This window comes from Geotrypetes seraphini, chromosome 4, assembly GCF_902459505.1.
Source record: "Geotrypetes seraphini chromosome 4, aGeoSer1.1, whole genome shotgun sequence".
NCBI classification, from domain to species: Eukaryota; Metazoa; Chordata; class Amphibia; order Gymnophiona; family Dermophiidae; genus Geotrypetes; species Geotrypetes seraphini.
The window spans coordinates 83,195,340-83,215,561 of NC_047087.1; the positions used below are offsets into that span (position 1 = coordinate 83,195,340).

The 20,222-nt window shown below is 41.0% G+C and overlaps 1 protein-coding gene across 1 annotated transcript in view; it reads right to left on the bottom strand.

Moving 5' to 3' along the window:
- ROBO2 (roundabout guidance receptor 2) overlaps nt 1-20,222 on the bottom strand; it is an 884,946-nt gene that overhangs the window by 305,986 nt on the left and 558,738 nt on the right. The window contains 2 exon segments of the mRNA XM_033941714.1: nt 10,424-10,544; nt 13,674-13,831. Of these exon segments, the coding sequence (XP_033797605.1) occupies nt 10,424-10,544; nt 13,674-13,831 (279 nt within the window).

Sequence of the window (20,222 nt, forward strand, 5' to 3'; positions counted from 1 at the left end):
ATTTGAATATTTACGGTAACATGCAATTAACCTGGCTGAAACAAGAAGTATAGTTAGATGAGCTCTAAAAGTAGCAATCTTTGCCATTACATGAAAATAACAGCAACCAAGGTTGCATCATGTTTCAGAGCAAAAGCATCTAAAGGTAATCAAGGGTAAATGCAGAAAAAAGACCAGCTGGTCCATTCAGTCTGCTCATTTATTCTGTCCTCATTGCCAAGGAAATATCCCAGCTGTCAATCCTAGACTAAGACTTCGAGCACAGTGTTTTTTCCTTAGTATACTACCACCTTGGATAGACGAGAATACAGGTACAAGATCCTTTATCCGAAAAGCCCCCAAAACCCAAAATTTGACTCGAACCAAAGTAGTTAATTTCTCCTACTTGACACATGCTGAAACTAACGCAATTCAGGTTGGAGGGCTGAAAAGTGGAGAGCTGCAGATTCCAGGGAGGCAGTGAGAAGCAGAAAAGGTCGGAGGGCTGGAAACCGAAAACAGAAATATTCTAAAACCCCAAATAGGCCTGGTCCCAAGGATTTCGAATACAGGACCTTGTACCTGTACAAGGTTCTCTCGTGGGTTCTCGCAAGTCTAACCATGAAGCTCTGTAACAATCTAAACTGCTAGCGATGCTACCCAAACACCTTGCTAGGAAGACCTGGTTACAGGAGTAATTGTGTTTCCAATAGATCTTCTAGTAATCACAGGATCTGCAATCAGCCTGTCAGACCTAAGTGCTAGTCTGAGTCAATCATGACAGCCTGACTCAAAGCTCAATCATCCAAAGGAAGTCAAGGATAACCTCCGTCAGTTGGACTATTACTTTTATAAAGGAGGGATTTAAAAGTGGGGGACTAAAGCCGCAAAGCTCCAGCATGAATTTCCTTGTTGAACCGTCAACACGTGTAATCACAGTTTATATGCAGAATAATATTCAAAAGTCATGGTCAATGCAAAAAAACCCAAAACAGTTGCAGTAACAAAAAATATCCACATATTCCACATCTATATCTCAGTAGTGGCTTGCGTGATTCTGAGTAAGGATGCCACAGAAGCTTCTATCACATTTTACAGCAGTGGTAATTCGCCTTTCTAAAGGTTTGATATTGTATTTATTGACCCCTGATGAAGGCAATTGTTATTGCCAAAACTTGGATTCTATTTGGGTTATATTCAATTAAAATATTTTTTTCTGAAGACAAGATCTGATTCTTTTTGTTTGCCTGCTTTGCCCTTCATGGCACTGCATTTAATGCTTCCTTAACTATGCCTAGTTAGTTCTGCAGGTACAGTACTAATTATTGGATATTTGCAAATTAATTCTGGGTACCACCAGCCACCAAACACTAGGATATTCAGTGCCACTCTAAATATACAGGTCTAATTTAGCTAGCGACAGTCACAGCTAAAAGAAACACTGATTGCCACCAGCTGAATGTTGACCCCTCTCTGCCATAAATATCTGGATCCTTAAGTAAATTCAGGGATATGAACTATAAAGACAAGGTCAGAAAAAAGTTACTATATAATGAATAGAACTGACCCAGGGGTCAGTTCTATTCATTACATAAATATCTGGATAGCAGAATGAATATTGCCACTACTCAGATAAGTTCTGGAACTGCTTCGGCTCTGCCCACACACTGCCCCTGCACTATCCATATATGTTCAGATTCTATAAATGGCGCCTAAAACCTAGGCGCCAATGAATGTGGTGCCTAGCAGCGCCTAAACTAGACTTTGGCGCCAGTAGGTATCAAAACCCTAGGCACCCCCTATTTATGTCAGGGTTTTCTTGGCTTAAATGTCGGCACATAAGTCTAATTTAGGCGCTTACATGCAAAGCATGCCCATGGTCCACCCTTAACCATGCCTGCTTTCTGGTAGGCGCCTACCTGAAAGTAGTATGCGCCTACCGAGTTAGGCACTCGCATCATCCAATTAATTTTCATTTTTACCAGTTATAAGTTGCTAATTGCTTGTTATCAGCACCAATTAAGCTTCTAAAATAACTAAGTTAGGTACCTAGCTAGATTGGCTAGGCGCGCCGGTCCAGACACCTAACTCCAGGCACCATTTATAGAATCTGGGCTGTAGTGCAGAGGTGGCCTGTAAGGATATTCAGAGGCACTCTAAGAAAAGTGTCTCTGAATATCCCAGTCTGAAAGCAAATGTTAAGTTATGGTAAGTACAAAATTCTCTGTTGTAAATGCAAGGGGTTTGCTCAGCAACTTCCTTGCATTTTGTAAACAAGGCAGACACTTGCTGCACAGGTATTATGCTCTCTCCACCCCCACCCCCCCTGGAATAGCAACAATTCCACACTGCAATTATTCAGTCTTATATGTCTACTGCATGGTAAATCCAACACTAGTTGCTTAGCACAGCTAAGTAAAAAGGCCCCTTAGTGCACAAGTGTGTGGCGTAGTGGTTAGAGCTACAACCTCAGCACCCTAAGGTTGTGGGTTCAAATCCCTCGCTGCTCTTAAGACCCTGGGAAAGTCACTTAGGGGCAAATTCTATAAGAAGTGCCCAAAAGTTAGGCGCCAAAATAGGCACTGTTCAGCGTGGTTCAAGTACAATTGGCTGCTGTTTAGTGAATCACGCTGAGCGGCACCTATTTTGGAGGCGCCCAATAAATAGGCCAGCTCTAGGCACAACTAAAAGTTAGGCGGTCATGCGAGCGCTTAAGCACGCTTAAAAGCAGCGATTCTGTAACAAGGCGCCTAACACATAGCTACGCCCACGCCTAACATAAATAGCGCCCATTTTATTGAAGGCTCCCTAAATTTTTAGAGGCGCCTTGTTACAGAATCGCTCTTTCTTGATAGGTGCCTAAGTTTCAATTATTGCTGATTAAAAAGTATAATTGGGCTTATTATTCAATTTAGATAGGCGCTTATCTAGTTGGGCGCCTCCAAAATAGGTGCCTAACATTAGGCGATGTTTACAGAATTTGGGCCTTAATCCCCCCCATTGCTCCAGGTACACTAGATAGAGTTTGAGCCCACTGGGTCAGGGCAATATGATAAAGTACCCAAAAGTAATACCACTTAGGATATAAGTACAGTGGTACCTTGGTTTAAGAGCATAATTCGTTCCAGAAGCATACTCTTAAAACAAAACACTCGTATATCAAAGCAACTTTCCCCATAGAAGATAATGGAAACTTGAACAATTTGTTCCACCAACCCCCCCCCCCCCCTTGAGGTTACCAGCGATGCTCCATCACCCCCTCCCTCCGCTCTAACCGGCATCGCACCCCCACGAACCGGCATCGCAACCCTACCCCCCCAGCTAACGCCCCCCTGTGAGAACCGCAAAGCACTCCCGTGCTGAAAACGGCATCCGCCCGCCCTTCATCCCAAGCACAGTCCTCACCTCTTCTGCTCATTGTAAGGGTGAATGCGAGCTCCCGCCTCTTGCCTGGGCTGGGCATTGAGCATCTGCGCATGCTCAAGGCCTTCTGACTCTCGTTCTCTCGGAGATCTCGTTCTCTCCGAGAGAACGAGAGCCAGAAGGCCTTGAGCATGCGCAGATGCTCAAGGCCCAGCCCAGGCAAGAGGCAGGAGCTCGCATTCACCCTTACAATGAGCAGAAGGGGTAAGGACCGTGCTTGGGAGGAAGGGTGGGCGGATGCCGCGTTCAGCGCGGGGGTGCTTTGCGGTTCTCGCGGGGAAGGGGTGTTCGCAGGGGGGGGGGTTGCAATGCCAGATCGGTGGGGTGCGATGCCGGTTAGAGCGGGGGGGGGGGAAGTGCTCGTACACCAGAACATGCTCGGTTTGCGAGGCAAAAGTTTGCTGTGTGTTTTGCTCCTCTTGCAAAACACTCGCAAACCGGGTTACTCGCAAACCGAGGTTCCACTGTAGTACATAATTTAAAAATAAAAAGTAGTGTGCATTAACCTATGAATTAATGCATAAAGAGCTCCTTTCACAAAGTCACGCTAGTGATTCCTGTATGGCAAATCTGATGAAGTCCATAGGAACTGAATGGGCTTTGTTATATTTGCTGCAAAGGAATCATTAGTGCAGCATTGTAAAAGCAGCCCAAAGTTAATTAGTGCCCATAGAAAGGTTCTGATATAAAAAAAAAAATGTAACACCAAAATAGTGTCATAATACTGGGATAAAAATACAAATGAAGTAAAAATTAACTGAAAAAAAATGTCACAGTGCACATCCCTACTGCCCATGTAAAGCTCGGGCCAAATTTGTCTTGCTTTCATTGGTGATGAAAGTGGGATGCAGTCTGATAAGCTGATTTTAAACAAAATACTTTAGGACTTATTTAAACTCAAGTCTCTCTAGAGAAAGAGTCAGAAAAGTCAAGCACTAACTGGAAATGAAGTAAGTGGAATAAGACAAGTGGCAGTGATCAGTTCTCGGCAAGTAATGAAAATGTGTCTGTTACAGTCGTCATATCGTCGGGCTGTGTGCTGCATCAGTATCCATTCTGTTATTCTCCAGTACTGTATTACTAAGAGAGTCTTCTAAATCAGTCCAATAGCTAATTACACAACTACCGAGTGATCAGAGAGAATGCCATTGACAACGCAATTAACATTCTTTATGTGAGATTAGCTGAATTCAAATCACCTGCATAACTTGCTTACAATGTTAATCTCTCAGGAGATAGAGCATGTTGATTGCCAGCTCATGCAAACAAAGGAGCATCTCTCACATATAAGTTTCAAGTTTATTAATGATTTGATTAATCAACTATCATAATTTCTAGGCGACGCACATTAAAATTCTAGGAATTATGATGAATCAAATGCATTTTTGAAGAAGAGATATTAAATCTAGGCAAAAACAAAACAAAAACAACAAAAACAACAACAGAATTTTACGGAAAAACATGTCAACATATAAAATTATAATTTATGGCTGTAAACATGAGTTTGCTCCCATTTTGGGGCCTATTTACTAAGATACATTAGCTGTTAACATGGCAATTAAAGCACACAAAGAATTAACATAGAGGCCATGCTAATTTAAAGCACATTCATATCTGTATTTATAACTAATGCATAATGGGGCAAATGGGTAGAAAATGGACAGAGAAGGGTGAGGATAAAGCTTTACAGTTAATGTGGAGGAAGTTGCCATGTATTAACTGTTAATATGGCTGATAAGATAGTAGAGTTAACTCTACCCCTAAAGGTATAAAGAACTAATGCTTTATCTGCAATGCAGTCAATGCATGACAATTAAATTTGGGGGACAATCTATAACTGGGAGCCACAATGTAGGCAACTTGATGCCATGTGCTGAGCACTCATTCTTTAACAGCATATGAAAGCCAAGATGCAATTATAGAATATTAACATAAGTTGGCATTGGTATGCTTAAGTTTTGGCTTGTGCGCTTATACCATGACTTAGCCTGTCTAAGTGCGACAAGCTGCAATGTAACTTACACTATTCTGTAAGTTACATACAAAAGATGCCCATCCCCCCCATGTGCATGTTCCTGGTAGTAGCACTTTAAGGCACTTATGCACTTCATTACAGAATGGAGCTTAGTGTATTAACTTGCGCAATGCACATGTAACAGCTTGCACCCTTTATAGAATCAATCTATTTGTAGGGATCTGCAAAGGGCAAAAAAAATTTCCCTGATTTTTGGACTTTTTTGGGTTTGTTTCACACAAATCTGAAGTACAGACAAATATTCCAATCCATGCTCACCTTCCTGCGAGTCAAAATTTGGAATGTAATGTAATGTAATGTATTTCTTATATACCGCTAAACTCCGTTAGGATTCTAAGCGGTTTACAGAAAAAATAGACAATAGGGTACATTAAAATTATAAGTAATATAGGTTTACAGAGAAATATACATTAAAGGATAAAATAAAAATAATATAAATAAATAAAGATGAGGCATCTCTCCTGCTGCGATCATTGTGGGGGGGGGGGGGGAGGGGGGTATTCTGTAACTGGTGTTGTTTTTGACAGACACCAGTTACAGAATTCAGCTTTTAGGCGAAAGACTGGACCCTCCTTCACCTAAAAGGTCTTGTTTTGGCTGTTTAGGACTTGGGAATTCTTTGGTTGATAATGTGTTATAAGTTTAGACGTAGTGGTGGTCTGGGTGATTAAACTGCTGAACGTAGAGATAGGCCATTCTAAAAAAAAAAACCTCATTTTGGACGGTTTTTTTGAGAATGGACATTTTCTCTGCTGCTACTTTCAGTGTTTAAGGCCTTAGGCCAAAAGGGGACTTAGACTTTTTTTTTATTATGCCCCTCAATATATTTAGGGCTCCTTTTATTAAGCCTTTCTGCATATTCTAGTGCAAGAGGTGTGTCATTCTGGACGATAGGGTTATATCCTAGTATTTGTGAGCCTTGCAGTTTCTGAATCCCTCCTACTTCACAGAGGGCTCTGCTGCCCCTATAGTTTTTTTTTCCTTCTGTACATGATCGGATTGCTTTGCTCTTAAGGTATGGCTCTTGAGCGCAAGGCGTTAACACACAAGAGATACTCAGAGGTAGTCATTGCTACTCTACTCAGGTCTAAAAAGCCAAACAATGGTCTCTGCCTATGCAAAGGATTGGAAAATTTTCCAGTGCTGGTGCGTCCAAGAAAATGAGGAACCATTCTTGGCTCCGGTCTCTGGTGTTAGCTTTCCTCCAAGCTGGCCTTGACAAGGGCCTTAGAGTCCAAGTAGCAGGACTTAAGACCACAGATCAATGCAGGTATCTCATCCGGACATAGCCAGATTCCTGAAGGGAGCACTGTGTATCAGGACCCCAGTAAAACCTCCATTCCCTTCTTTGGATCTTAACGTGGTTTTGCAGGAGCTGAGTCAAACTCCATATGAACCAGTGAAGGAAGCATCTTTGATGGATCTGATGCAGAAGATTTTTCTTATGGCCATTACCTCAGCGAGAAGGGTCTCAGAGTTACAGACCCTTTCTTGCAGAGAGCCTTTCCTTAAATTTGCTGAACCTGGATTCTCTTTGTGTACCATTCCTTCCTTTTTGCCAAAGGTGGTTTTGGCATTCCATGTCAATCAGGAAGTCAGATTGCCAATGTTTTATTCCACAGGTTCCAAGAAGGAGGACCGGATTCTGAAGAAGTTGGATGCTAAAAAGGTAATTCTCTGATATCTTGAGGAAACCAATGAGTTCAGGCTATCTGATCATCTTTTTTGAGCTGACAAATCCAGTTAGACGCAGTGCACCTGATTCCAAAGACACGATTGCCAGATAGATCCATTGGGCCATTTCATCAGCATATACTGCTTGTAGGAAACAGTCACCTGTTTCTTTAAAGGTGCATTCAACTAGAAGCATGGCTTCTTTGTGGGCAGAAGCTCAGGCAATCTCCCCAGAAGAAATTGGTAGGCCAGTGACTTGGTCCACTTTACACACATTTCTACGTTTTACAGGGTAAATGTGGTGGCAATGAAAGACTTTGGGTCAGATAGGTGTGCCATTCTGGAGCCCCACTCTGTCATTTATTTTCTGCACCTGCCTATTGTCTCATTCAGAATGTTCTTATCCAAACCTGCAGGTTGGTTGCCAATCAAACCTTAAAGGTATGAAGAGTAGTCTATTGCTAGGACACTTTGGGGTATTATTTGAGCTCTATTAATGTTTCTGTTTGGCATGTTTGTTTTGCTGTTTTGATTATTTATTGTTAGCATGTATGTTACAATTTCAGAACAGAACAGACTTGTTCTTCGGGGGAGGGGGGCTGTATCCCTACTTCACATCTGTTTCTAGAAGGGGCTATTGCCTACTTTGGAATTAACTGTAGGGGGCAGCAGAGCCCTCTGTGAAATAGGAGGGATGAAAAAACTGGAGTGGATTCTTTCTGCAAGGCTCTCGAGCACTGGGATATAACCCATTCATCCAGAATAACACATCTATCTAATAGAAAAGATTATTAGCAAGGTAAGAACATAATATCTTTTTAGTAACTTCCCCTTCAGCATGGATAAAATACATTTCATCTGCATAAACTGCTCTGAAATTGCTATTGCCAACTACCAGGAATCCTTTAACACAGGGCTACCCAAGTCCGGTCCTCGAGATCTACTGGCAGGCCAGGTTTTCAGGATATCCACAGTGAATATGCATGAGAGAGATTTGCATACCAGGAAGGCAGTGCAGGCAAGTAGGTTTTTAGCATTTTGCGAAAAGAACAATAAGTAGGTTTAGATCTAATTTCTGTCGGTAGGTCATTACAGATTTTAGCTCCCAGATAATTAAAGATACGCTCATGATGTCTTTTATATTTGACATTTGTTCAAATAGATATTACAAAATTAATTATATTTTGTATATCTTATTTAAAGATAACAATTCAAAATGAGACCAAATGTTAATACATTAATACAGTAGATGTGTTTGTAAGAGGCTCGTGTCTTCTATGACAAAACACGTGAGAAACGTTGAAGGTCCTTTTGTTTGGATTTCTAAACCTCAGCATGCCAATATTGCATGGTTGAAGATTAAAATTGTAAACCTTTTAATCTGCACTTTTATCCCTATTGATTTGCTCTGTCTATCCGAGACCTCTTCCCCAATGTCTACAACAATGCCGCTAGTGGTAGAATGGAAGTGACACAACTGCAGTCGCACAGAAGGATTCTGTCACATTTTCTATAATCTGGATACTTAGAGGACAGCAGCTTCAAAGAGGAGTTCACTTAAATATTGTTCCTCCTCATTTATTGTCCTCTTGAGGCAGATGATGCGGGCAACTCTCTTCCTAATACATCAAAGTTTGGAGACTTGAAAGTGCTACTCATATGATCAATTTGTGGCTCAGCAGTATCAGGTGTCAAAATCAGATTCCCCAGTAGAGCAACTTTGTCCTTGCCTCCCCTTAATAATGTCTATTCCAGACGTTAAAAGCTGGAAATCATATATTTTTTTCAGCACACACACACACAAAAAAAATCTGAATCTGAGCTCACAATGAAGTGTTATTGCTTGAAAGGGGTCTGATAATACTGGCTGTTTATAGTCTGTAAGCCAAATGTCACAAGAAGGATATTGAATGAAGTTTAAAAAGAGGGTTATAAATAACACGGTTATCTGCGCGCTTTGAAGTGCTATTACAGAGCCTACCATGAAGTGTGGGGAACTACCGAAAGGTTGACAGCAAGGAAGGATAGGAGACCTTGAAAAAAGAAGTGTGGAGCAGTGAGGTCCTACACCAGAATCCTTGAGCACGAAGATATCGGGGTATATACACTAATCATGCACAGCATATATGGATTTGAAAGGTATCTACACATATGCACACTTGGATCCAACTTCTATGTATCATCGTGGCATTTCTTATGGGTGTACGATTGAAAAATTAATTAATGCAGTGAAAAATGAATGACTGAAAAAAAAAATTAATGCAGTTAACATAAAAAACTGTCTTTTGAGTTTTCAAGATGTGAAATATCATACCTTTGTACAGCAGACTAAAGTTGACATTTGTGTAACTAGAGATATATTTATTCTGTGAAAATTTAATTGCATTATCTGTAGAAACACTGGTATGTCTGTTTACAGTATGTATAGCCAGCCAGTTCCTTATTCCTAAATCTAGGGCTCCTTTTACAAAGGCGCGCTAGCGTTTTTAGCATGTGCTTAGTACGTGCTAAAATGCCACGCACGCTAGCCGCTACCGCCTCCTTTTGCGTGCGCTAAAAACGCGAGCGCACCTTAGTAAAAGGAGCCCCTAGAAAATGGTATTGAAAGCATTTTAAATGAAGCCGTGAAATAAAAGTTCTGCTGTACGTAGGCAACTGCTTGAAAATAAAAACCTGAAAGTTCAAGCAGGCTTCTCTCATTCTGTGTCTATATTATACAAATATCACAAATTTGACCTTTACTATTTTCTAATTGGGTTAGCATAACCTCAAATATCCAGCTTGATTTAATTTTATATAAAATATTTCTATTCCACCCTTTCACTCAATAAAGCATGCAGAGAGGATTATAAATTACAAAGATCCATTAAGAACTTATTGAACCTAAAAAGAGGTAAAACAAGACCTCCTTAAATGATATCTTAGTTCCGTAACATCAGCTATCTGGGGAACTGGCCAAGAATCCTGGTTGTCAAGTATTGTTGAAATTGTTGGACACCACTCTATGATTTTAATTCTGTGGGAAGCATATTGCAGAGACCTGGCTCAATTCAACTAAAAGAGCGTTGCAGTGCACACATCCGCCTGAAACCCCGATGATGAGAAATGGCCAGATTTAAAGCACTATCCAATCACAATAGATGAGCACTGGAGGTATATAATTAACTTCTTTCTTAAATACACTGGGTTTCACCCTGAAGTGTAAAAAAATTTAAAAAAAACAACCCAAATACAACACATATACGATGGTATTTGGCAACGTAGACTATAACACTATTTTAAAAATTGGACTGGACGTAGATGACAACTTACCAAAGACAGTCAATTCAGCTGGATCACTGTCTCTTTCACCCACCATGTTGGTACCAACACAGATATACATTCCTGCATCACTTTTCCTAGTGTTTGAGATCATCAGTTTTCCATTTCGAATCTGTTAAAAGAAGTGCACCTTATGATATACTTTTAATTATGTACTCAGAATGCTGATATCAAAAGTATTGTATATATACCATGGGCTCCTTTTACGAAGCCGCGTTAGCGGTTTAACGTGCGAAATAGCACACGGTAAACTGCCGGCCGCACTAGACGCTAATGCCAGCATTGAGCTGGCATTAGTTCTAGCCGCGTAGCACGGGTTTAGCGTGCACTAAAAAGCTGCGTGCGCTAAAATCGCTAACGCGGCTATGTAAAAGGAGCCCCATATGTTGTTCTGATCATTTGTTCCGATTCGTATATGTAACAGTTCCAAAACTCACTCTCAAAGACCTTCTATCAGGTTTGGTTTTCAGGAGAACCATAATGGGCTGAACTCAATAAACGGTGCTCAGAACTCAACGCAGAAAAAATCTGGTGCTAAACATGATTCCATAAAGGATGCATTCCTTTATAGAACTGTGATTAGCACTCCCTTATCCCCCTTTCTTTTTAATGTATTTTTATATTTGTTGGGTTATGAGCTCGAGAAGTTTAGTTATACTACGTTTATCTATGCAGATGATATTAGAATGTTGATACAGTTTAGATAATTTAGAGAATGTGAGGTTCAAAGCAAGTAATTGTATAAATTTAATTGAGCAATGGATGGATGAGTTTTGGCTGAAATTAAATAGAGAAAAACTAAAAATTATTAACGGTCAACCATCCTAAATTAGGATCCTATGAACGTTCCTTCAAGATCGATAATGTAGATTATACAGCGGATTCAGTTATTAAGATCTTGGAGGGTGCATTTTGACATTAATTTGTCATTGGCTCCACATGTTACTAAGTTGATAAAAAAAAAATTATTTGGGTTATTTTGGAAATTGAAGAGAATTAGGGATTATTTTGATCATCATCAGTTTTATTAGTTCAATCTTTGTTTTTGTCACTAATAGATTATTGCAGTATCACTTTTTTGGCGTGTCCTAAAATAATATTGCAAACATTGTAAAATACAGCTTTTAGGCTGATATTTGGAGTGAAAAAAGTGACAAAACTACACCTTATATGTTAAAGCTGCCCTGGCCCCCTGTTAAGCTAGGATTCAGTTCAGTTTTCTGTATGGTGTTTAAAATATGTCAAGGGGAAGTATCATCTTATATGCCCCCATTATTGTGTTATTCAGATACTACATTATATGGTCTGAAACAATACTTGCCATTTTGATTTTCGGAAGTAAGAAGGTTAAAATATACCAAAATGTTCACTTCCACGCTAGCCTATCAAGCTACCAAACTCTGGAGAATTTTCCAGATCAGATTACAGTACTCCCCCAAAATTTGCGGGAGTTCCATTCCAGGAACCCCCGCAAATGTAAAAAAACCGCAATGCGGTTTTTCATCTGTCAAAAGGGGAGGCAGGAGAGGGCTGCTGGAAAGGCAGGAGAGGGCTACTGGAGCACCAGCGGGTGAAGAAAATCACTTGTGGTCTGCTCCGACCGCCTCTGCTTTGACACGCTGCTCCTGATTGGTGTAGCCTGACTTTCCTACAGGAAGAGGCGGTCGGAGCTGACCGCGATTCATGAACCACAAATTTGCGGGGGAACACTGTACTTCAAATGAGCGATTATAAGAGTTTTAGAAAGGCCTTGAAAACTCATTTGTTTCAGGAATATGTTTTGAAAAAGTTGTAATTTTTAAAAAAATCTATTGTATTGATTATGGTCTTTGTTAACCGCTTTGAACTTCTTTTAAGGTAATTGCAGTATACAAATAAAAATTGTATTGTATTCCTGTGCCTAACTTTAGGCACCATATTTAATATCTGCAAGCAAATACATCTTGTGAATATATAATTGCTGTCTTCACAACCACACCTAGTTGAGGATCTTGAGGACAGACACTGAGAACAATTTGTTTCTGGATAGGCGGGATTAATGTTGATGTCATGGATTCTACTTAAAAGAACACCACCATCAGCATTTTTAAAACTGGAATTAAGCAAAATCACTCACTGCTCTTTTATCACTGTGATGTTACGGCAATAATAGCTGGATTCAATCAGGATTGAAGCATCTTGTTAAGTTAGGTCTTGTTGAAACAGTATCGGTTTAACATGCATATTTTGGTGCAGGGGCAGCTTGTTAATAGGGTCAACATACAGAGTTGAAGGTAACTCAAGAAGAATCTTTGGAAAAATTGAAGGTTTCTGTATAAAATAATCCCTCCCCCACCAAGGGCTTAAACAACGTGCTTAAAATCTGCTCGGGGAAAGGCGATTTTCCCACGTCTTTACAAATTCTTTGTAAAGCTGCTAGAACTGCACCCATTTCCTGACGCTACACTAGTTTTCAATGTTAGCCAACCGGTTTTAATCAATGTGCCAGTGTGCACCTTAAAGGAGGCTACACCACTACTAGTTTCTTTCCACCCACATGACAATTATGTACACAAAAGAGGGCTTGTTAAACATGCTCTAACTGATGAAAATAGTCAGTCACTCTGGAGTACTGATATTTACAATTATTTCACTTCTTTCCAGGAGACTCAGTGTGTTTTTTAATGCTTTCATAACCAGCAATACTACCTTCCATCTAATTTTACACTTGCTCGACACAAGAATAAAATACAACCTGCTATTAGTAGGAGCACCTGTGTTTTTGTAGCAAGCAAACAATTCACAGTTCAATAAGCAGCATAAAGAATCCCCTAATATAATATACACTGTACTCCATTAGGATGCAAGACAGATAAAATGCCAAGTTTTTCATTTGATTATCTTTCCAGGATATAGGAATATGACAAAGATGACAGCTAGTTTCTAAAGCTTATAATCCCAATTATTTCCATATAAAATAAGTGCCCTTTTGCAGGCTTTTCTGAAGCATATTTGATGTTATTAGTAGATTTTAAAACCTTCCTTTCCTGCTTTGTAAAAGCTCTGTATATGACACTCAACAGTAATTCCTCTTTAATGTTTGAAGGTCAATGCAGAGAGATTTCTATGCTAGTAACTCACACCCCTAATCAACTGGGGGGGGGGGGGAAACCTGTTGAAAAAGAAGAATACAGCTGCATGAACATACTGGATGGAAGACATTTCAAAAAGCACCAATGTTAACAGCTCATAAGTGACTTACGCTTATTCTTTCCTCCCTGTCATCTATGCGGATTTTATCTTTTTTCCAGTAGATCGTGGGTTCAGGGTGCCCTCGGGGAGGCTGGCACTCCAGGATCGCAGGTTCTCCAGCTGCCACGACAACATCTGTGGGGTTTTGCCGGAAGTCATCCCGTAGCACTGTTGAAATATAATTAAAGAGAAAACCCCATTAGGCATCAGAAACTGCAGCATAAAATAGTGCACTGGACAATATAACGATTGCCTGAAAGATTGCATGCAAATTTCTTCCACACTTAAGGCTCCTTTTACTAAGGTGCGCTAGCGTTTTTAGCACGTGCCGCATTGCCGTGCGCGCAAACCCCGCTCAATGCTGGCATTAGCATCTAGCGCGTGGCAATACATAGAAACATAGAAGATGACGGCAGAAAAGGGCTACAGCAGAAGTATTCATTCAGTAGTTCGGCTTTAACGGAATCTGCTTCCACGTAACTTCCGTCCGGTCTTCTAAGGCGTACTATCCCGCCTGTGTTCCTTTTTCTGTCACTAATATACCTGAAGAAGGATTTGTCCCCCTTTTTAATGTTTTTTGCCAGAATTTCTTCCACTCGAAGTTTTGCCTCCCTAACTGCCATTTTGACCGCTGTAGACCTGGTCCTATATTCTACTTTTGCCTCTCTTTTCTCCGTGCGCTTGTAGGAGAGAAACGCTTTTTTCATCTCCTTAATGAGGTGCGAGATCTCCGCGGTGAACCATTGGGGTTTATTGTTTCTTTGTCGTTTATTTACTGATTTTATGAAGCGGCTAGTTGCTTCATGTATGGTTGATTTCAGTGTTAACCACTTAGCTTCTACATCATCGGTCTCCGCTTGGTCCTGCAGCGTCTGATGGACGAAATCTCCCATACGTGCGAAGTCTGTGCCCCGGAAATTGAGTACCTTTGTTTTCGTGTTTGATCTAGGGAAGCCTTTCCTAAGGTTGAACCATACTATATTGTGGTCGCTGGAGGCTAGCGTATCTCCTACTGAGACCTCTGAAACGCTTTCCCCGTTGGTGAGTACCAGGTCGAGGATCGCCTGTGCCCTAGTGGGCTCCGTTACCATTTGTTTGAGACGTGCTCCCTTTATGGAGGTTAAGAGCCTCCTGCTACCGCTGGTTGTCGCTGAAAATGAGTTCCAGTCTGCATCAGGCATATTGAAGTCCCCTAGCAGTACAGCTTCTCCTCGTAGAGTGATATTCTCTATGTCTTCAATTAATTCTGCGTCCATGTCTTCCAGTTGTCTTGGGGGTCTGTAAACCACACCTAGATACAGGCATTTTTCTCTGCTTCTTGCCAGGTTTACCCAGAGGGACTCCCCGGTGTACTTGACATCTGTTTGCAATGTGGGTACTTACCTTGGACATGGAAGCGGAGTTTCGACTCACCTCATCAGGATAATTCCTTTCTGCACTAATATGTGAATGGGTACCCTCCCCCGACTTACCTAGTTTAAAGCCCTGTGAAGCAGGCGGGCTAGTCGGTGTCCAAAGACGTTCTTACCCCTACTGGTCAGATGGAGACCGTCTGGTCCCTGAAGTCCTTGTAGTGCTTCCCCATGGTTTAGGAATCAGAAGTTCATATCCCGGCACCATCCCTGTAGCCACTCGTTCGTCCTCAGGATACGTTCATCTCTGGCTCTTCCCTTGCCTCTAACTGGGAGGATCGATGAGAAAACCACCTGCGCTCCTGTCTGCTTCAGCCTCTCACCCAGTGCTCCAAAGTCTCTGGTGATGGTCTCCGGTGTGTTCCTGGCAGTGTCTTTGATTCCTATGTGGACAAGAAGCATAGGAAAGTGGTCTCGGGGCATGAGTAGTCTATCCAGACTGGCGGTGACATCTCGTATCCTGGCTCCAGGCAGACAGTAGACCTCCCTAGATTGCATATCCGGTCTGCAAATTGGTCCCTCGGTGCCCCTCAGCATGGAATCCCCGATGACTATTACTCTGCGCTTCTTTGGGGGGAGCCGGTCAGTTGTCCCTGGAGATGGAGCTGGGTGTTGGGCCTGCTCCTGTTCCTGCTCCTGTTCCTCATCGGCAGTTCCTTCCTGAAGAATCTGGAATCTGTTCCGCAGATACAGCGCGTGCTAAAACCGCTAGTGCAGCTTAGTAACAGGAGCTATTAGTATAATTGTATTTCCTTACTTGAAAAGGTCTCTGAAACCTCATAAAATGCTAAGCATAGGTTAACAAGCCATGGCAAGATATGGATACTGGTTAAAATACACTAGCTTGGCTTTAATGTTTTCTGATTATTTTTTTTTATTAAATTCTGTTAAATATAACACATCTGGTGCATGTTGGCTCTTCATTTGCCCATCTTTGCAACAATATCATACAACTGCAAAATTCCTCCCTCTCTTAATCCTTTTTCCCTTTCCTTGCCTCCCGACCATAACTCCTCCCCCTAACTATACAGAGCATGGTCGTACCATTATATCACACAAGCTGATGCCCCAGCGTTGCACGGGTATTTAATTATAGCAATAACACTGTAAATGGATTCAAATAAAGATACTTTATAGTGGTGAATGAAAGTATTTTTTTACAGCTTAATAAAAAGTACAATATTCAAATTATAATGTGAAATATTTGACAAAATGAATACAATACAACTAACGCAAAACGTGATTATAAACAACAATTTTAGTTTCACCTCCTGGAGCAAGAACATATAAATTCTTGGGTGAACCCACCCTTGAGCAAGCAACATAGAGTTGTGGGCCGCGAGACCCCCAGAACATATCACCCCAGGTAGTGAGGGATCTGCATACCAAGTTTTGTTCAAATCGGTCAAGCCGTTGTAGAATTACTGTGAGAATGGCAGCTTTTTACATATTTTCCATTGACATGAATGGGTGAAATCTGATTTTCTGTTTGTAGATCCGGCCACGTGTGCAGGTGGGCCGCGAGACCCCCAGAACATATCACCCCAGGTAGTGAGGGATCTGCATACCAAGTTTTGTTCAAATCGGTCAAGCCATTTTTGAATTACTGTGAGAATGGCAGCTTTTTACATTTTTTCCATTGACATGAATGGGTAAAATCTGATTTTATGTTTGTAGCTCCGCCCATGTGTGCAGGTGGGCCGCGAGACACCCAGAACATATCACCCCAGGTAGTGAGGGATCTGCATACCAAGTTTCGTTCAAATCGGTCAAGCCGTTTTTGAATTACTGTGAGAATGGCAGCTTTTTACATTTTTTCCATTGACATGAATGGGTGAAATCTGATTTTCTGTTTGTAGCTCCGCCCATGTGTGCAGGTGGGCCGCGAGACCCCCAGAACATATCATCCCAGATAGTGAGGGATCTGCATACCAAGTTTCGTTCAAATCGGTCAAGCCGTTTTTGCGTGATCGCGGCACATACACACATACCTACCTCCGATTTTATATATATAGACTAGCTGATGCCCCGGCGTTGCACGGGTATTTAATTATAGCAATAACACTGTAAATGGATTCAAATAAAGATACTTTATAGTGGTGAATGAAATTATTTTTTTACAGCTTAATAAAAAGTACAATATTCAAATTATAATGTGAAATATTTGACAAAATGAATACAATACAACTAACGCAAAACGTGATTATAAACAACAATTTTAGTTTCACCTCCTGGAGCAAGAACATATAAATTCTTGGGTGAACCCACCCTTGAGCAAGCAACATAGAGTTGTGGGCCGCGAGACCCCCAGAACATATCACCCCAGGTAGTGAGGGATCTGCATACCAAGTTTCGTTCAAATCGGTCAAGCCGTTTTTGAATTACTGTGAGAATGGCAGCTTTTTACATATTTTCCATTGACATGAATGGGTGAAATCTGATTTTCTGTTTGTAGCTCCGCCCACGTGTGCAGGTGGGCCGCGAGACCCCCAGAACATATCACCCCAGGTAGTGAGGGATCTGCATACCAAGTTTCGTTCAAATCGGTCAAGCCATTTTTGAATTACTGTGAGAATGGCAGCTTTTTACATTTTTTCCATTGACATGAATGGGTAAAATCTGATTTTATGTTTGTAGCTCCGCCCATGTGTGCAGGTGGGCCGCGAGACACCCAGAACATATCACCCCAGGTAGTGAGGGATCTGCATACCAAGTTTCGTTCAAATCGGTCAAGCCGTTTTTGAATTACTGTGAGAATGGCAGCTTTTTACATTTTTTCCATTGACATGAATGGGTGAAATCTGATTTTCTGTTTGTAGCTCCGCCCATGTGTGCAGGTGGGCCGCGAGACCCCCAGAACATATCATCCCAGATAGTGAGGGATCTGCATACCAAGTTTCGTTCAAATCGGTCAAGCCGTTTTTGCGTGATCGCGGCACATACACACATACCTACCTCCGATTTTATATATATAGACTAGCTGATGCCCCGGCGTTGCACGGGTATTTAATTATAGCAATAACACTGTAAATGGATTCAAATAAAGATACTTTATAGTGGTGAATGAAATTATTTTTTTACAGCTTAATAAAAAGTACAATATTCAAATTATAATGTGAAATATTTGACAAAATGAATACAATACAACTAACGCAAAACGTGATTATAAACAACAATTTTAGTTTCACCTCCTGGAGCAAGAACATATAAATTCTTGGGTGAACCCACCCTTGAGCAAGCAACATAGAGTTGTGGGCCGCGAGACCCCCAGAACATATCACCCCAGGTAGTGAGGGATCTGCATACCAAGTTTCGTTCAAATCGGTCAAGCCGTTTTTGAATTACTGTGAGAATGGCAGCTTTTTACATATTTTCCATTGACATGAATGGGTGAAATCTGATTTTCTGTTTGTAGCTCCGCCCACGTGTGCAGGTGGGCCGCGAGACCCCCAGAACATATCACCCCAGGTAGTGAGGGATCTGCATACCAAGTTTCGTTCAAATCGGTCAAGCCGTTTTTGAATTACTGTGAGAATGACAGCTTTTTACATTTTTTCCATTGACATGAATGGGTGAAATCTGATTTTCTGTTTGTAGCTCCGCCCACGTGTGCAGGTGGGCCGCGAGACCCCCAGAACATATCACCCCAGGTAGTGAGGGATCTGCATACCAAGTTTCGTTCAAATCGGTCAAGCCGTTTTTGAATTACTGTGAGAATGGCAGCTTTTTACATTTTTTCCATTGACATGAATGGGTGAAATCTGATTTTCTGTTTGTAGCTCCGCCCACGTGTGCAGATGGGCCGCGAGACCCCCAGAACATATCACCCCAGGTAGTGAGGGATCTGCATACCAAGTTTCATTCAAATCGGTCAAGCCGTTTTTGCGTGATCGCGGCACATACACACATACATACCTCCGATTTTATATATACAGTATAGATAGATTACCAACCAAGGAACAGCAGCAGAGCTCCTACACTTTTGATAAGGAGCTTCTAGCCTAATGGCAGACAGAATTTCAAAATGGTTCCCATAATTTGTAAGCTGTCCCACCAAGCAACATTCTTCTCATCCATAAAGCTAGTTTTAACTTTGAAATTCTAATATTTTGAAGGGAATAGATTGGTTTACTGATGAAGACCTTCATGTTCACTCAGCCCTGGGAGTAGGGCAAAATAAATGTTTCAAATAATTTAAGCAACATTGCCAACCGTAAGACTCATAGCAGCATTACAATACATTTAGCGATGAGATGAACCTCTGTAAGAGACTAACCTTTATCACTGATATGGAAGTCAGATTTAATTTTGCTGGGTGAAATAAAATTTGAGTTGGATTTGAATAAAATGAATAAAACAAGCTGTTACTGGGTAAACCAGAATTCATCAAGCCAAGGCTACACTGAAATTTAAAGCCAACTGGATAGACTTGGTTTCTTAGCTTTCTGAATCTCAGCTCAAGGAGAGCTTACAGTCGAAGTTACCTATCTGAGGCAATGAATGGCCTATAATGCACAGGCAGTTCCCTGGTTATGAACGAGTTATGTTTTTAAAGCTGTTCTTAAGTCAGATTTGTATGTAACTCAGAACTTATAGATTTTAAGATTCTTGCTTCTTACCTCTGTGCCTAGCTGATAAAAGGGCCAACTGTCCATCAGTGTTCCCTCTAAGGTACAGCACGCACAACCACACACTGTTCTTAATGTGGCCATGCATCATTCCTGAATCTGCTACAGGAGAAATGTAGGAGTCTATGCCATTGGAAATACTGCTCAGTGAAATCAAATGAAGCCGCAACCATGTTCTTAAGTACGAGTCATACTTAAGTCAGGTGTCTGTAACTTGGGGATTGCCTGTACTAAAGTGTGAAGTGATTTTATAAGTGTGAAGTGCAAGAACATGAAAACATGTAAAAATGCCAGATTTGAAGTATTTTGCAATACTTTTCATGTGTACAGTTTTGTAAAAGTTACTTCACCAAAGTACATTTTAAAGCAGTAAACTGTTATACAAAGTCCACTTCATACAAACATTTAAATTTACCATTAATAAGCTCATGAATAAATTTATTGCATTTTCAATGTGAATGTATATGTGTATTTTTGTATTGAAAAGGAACCCCAAGAGAAAAATAATTGTGCTTATAT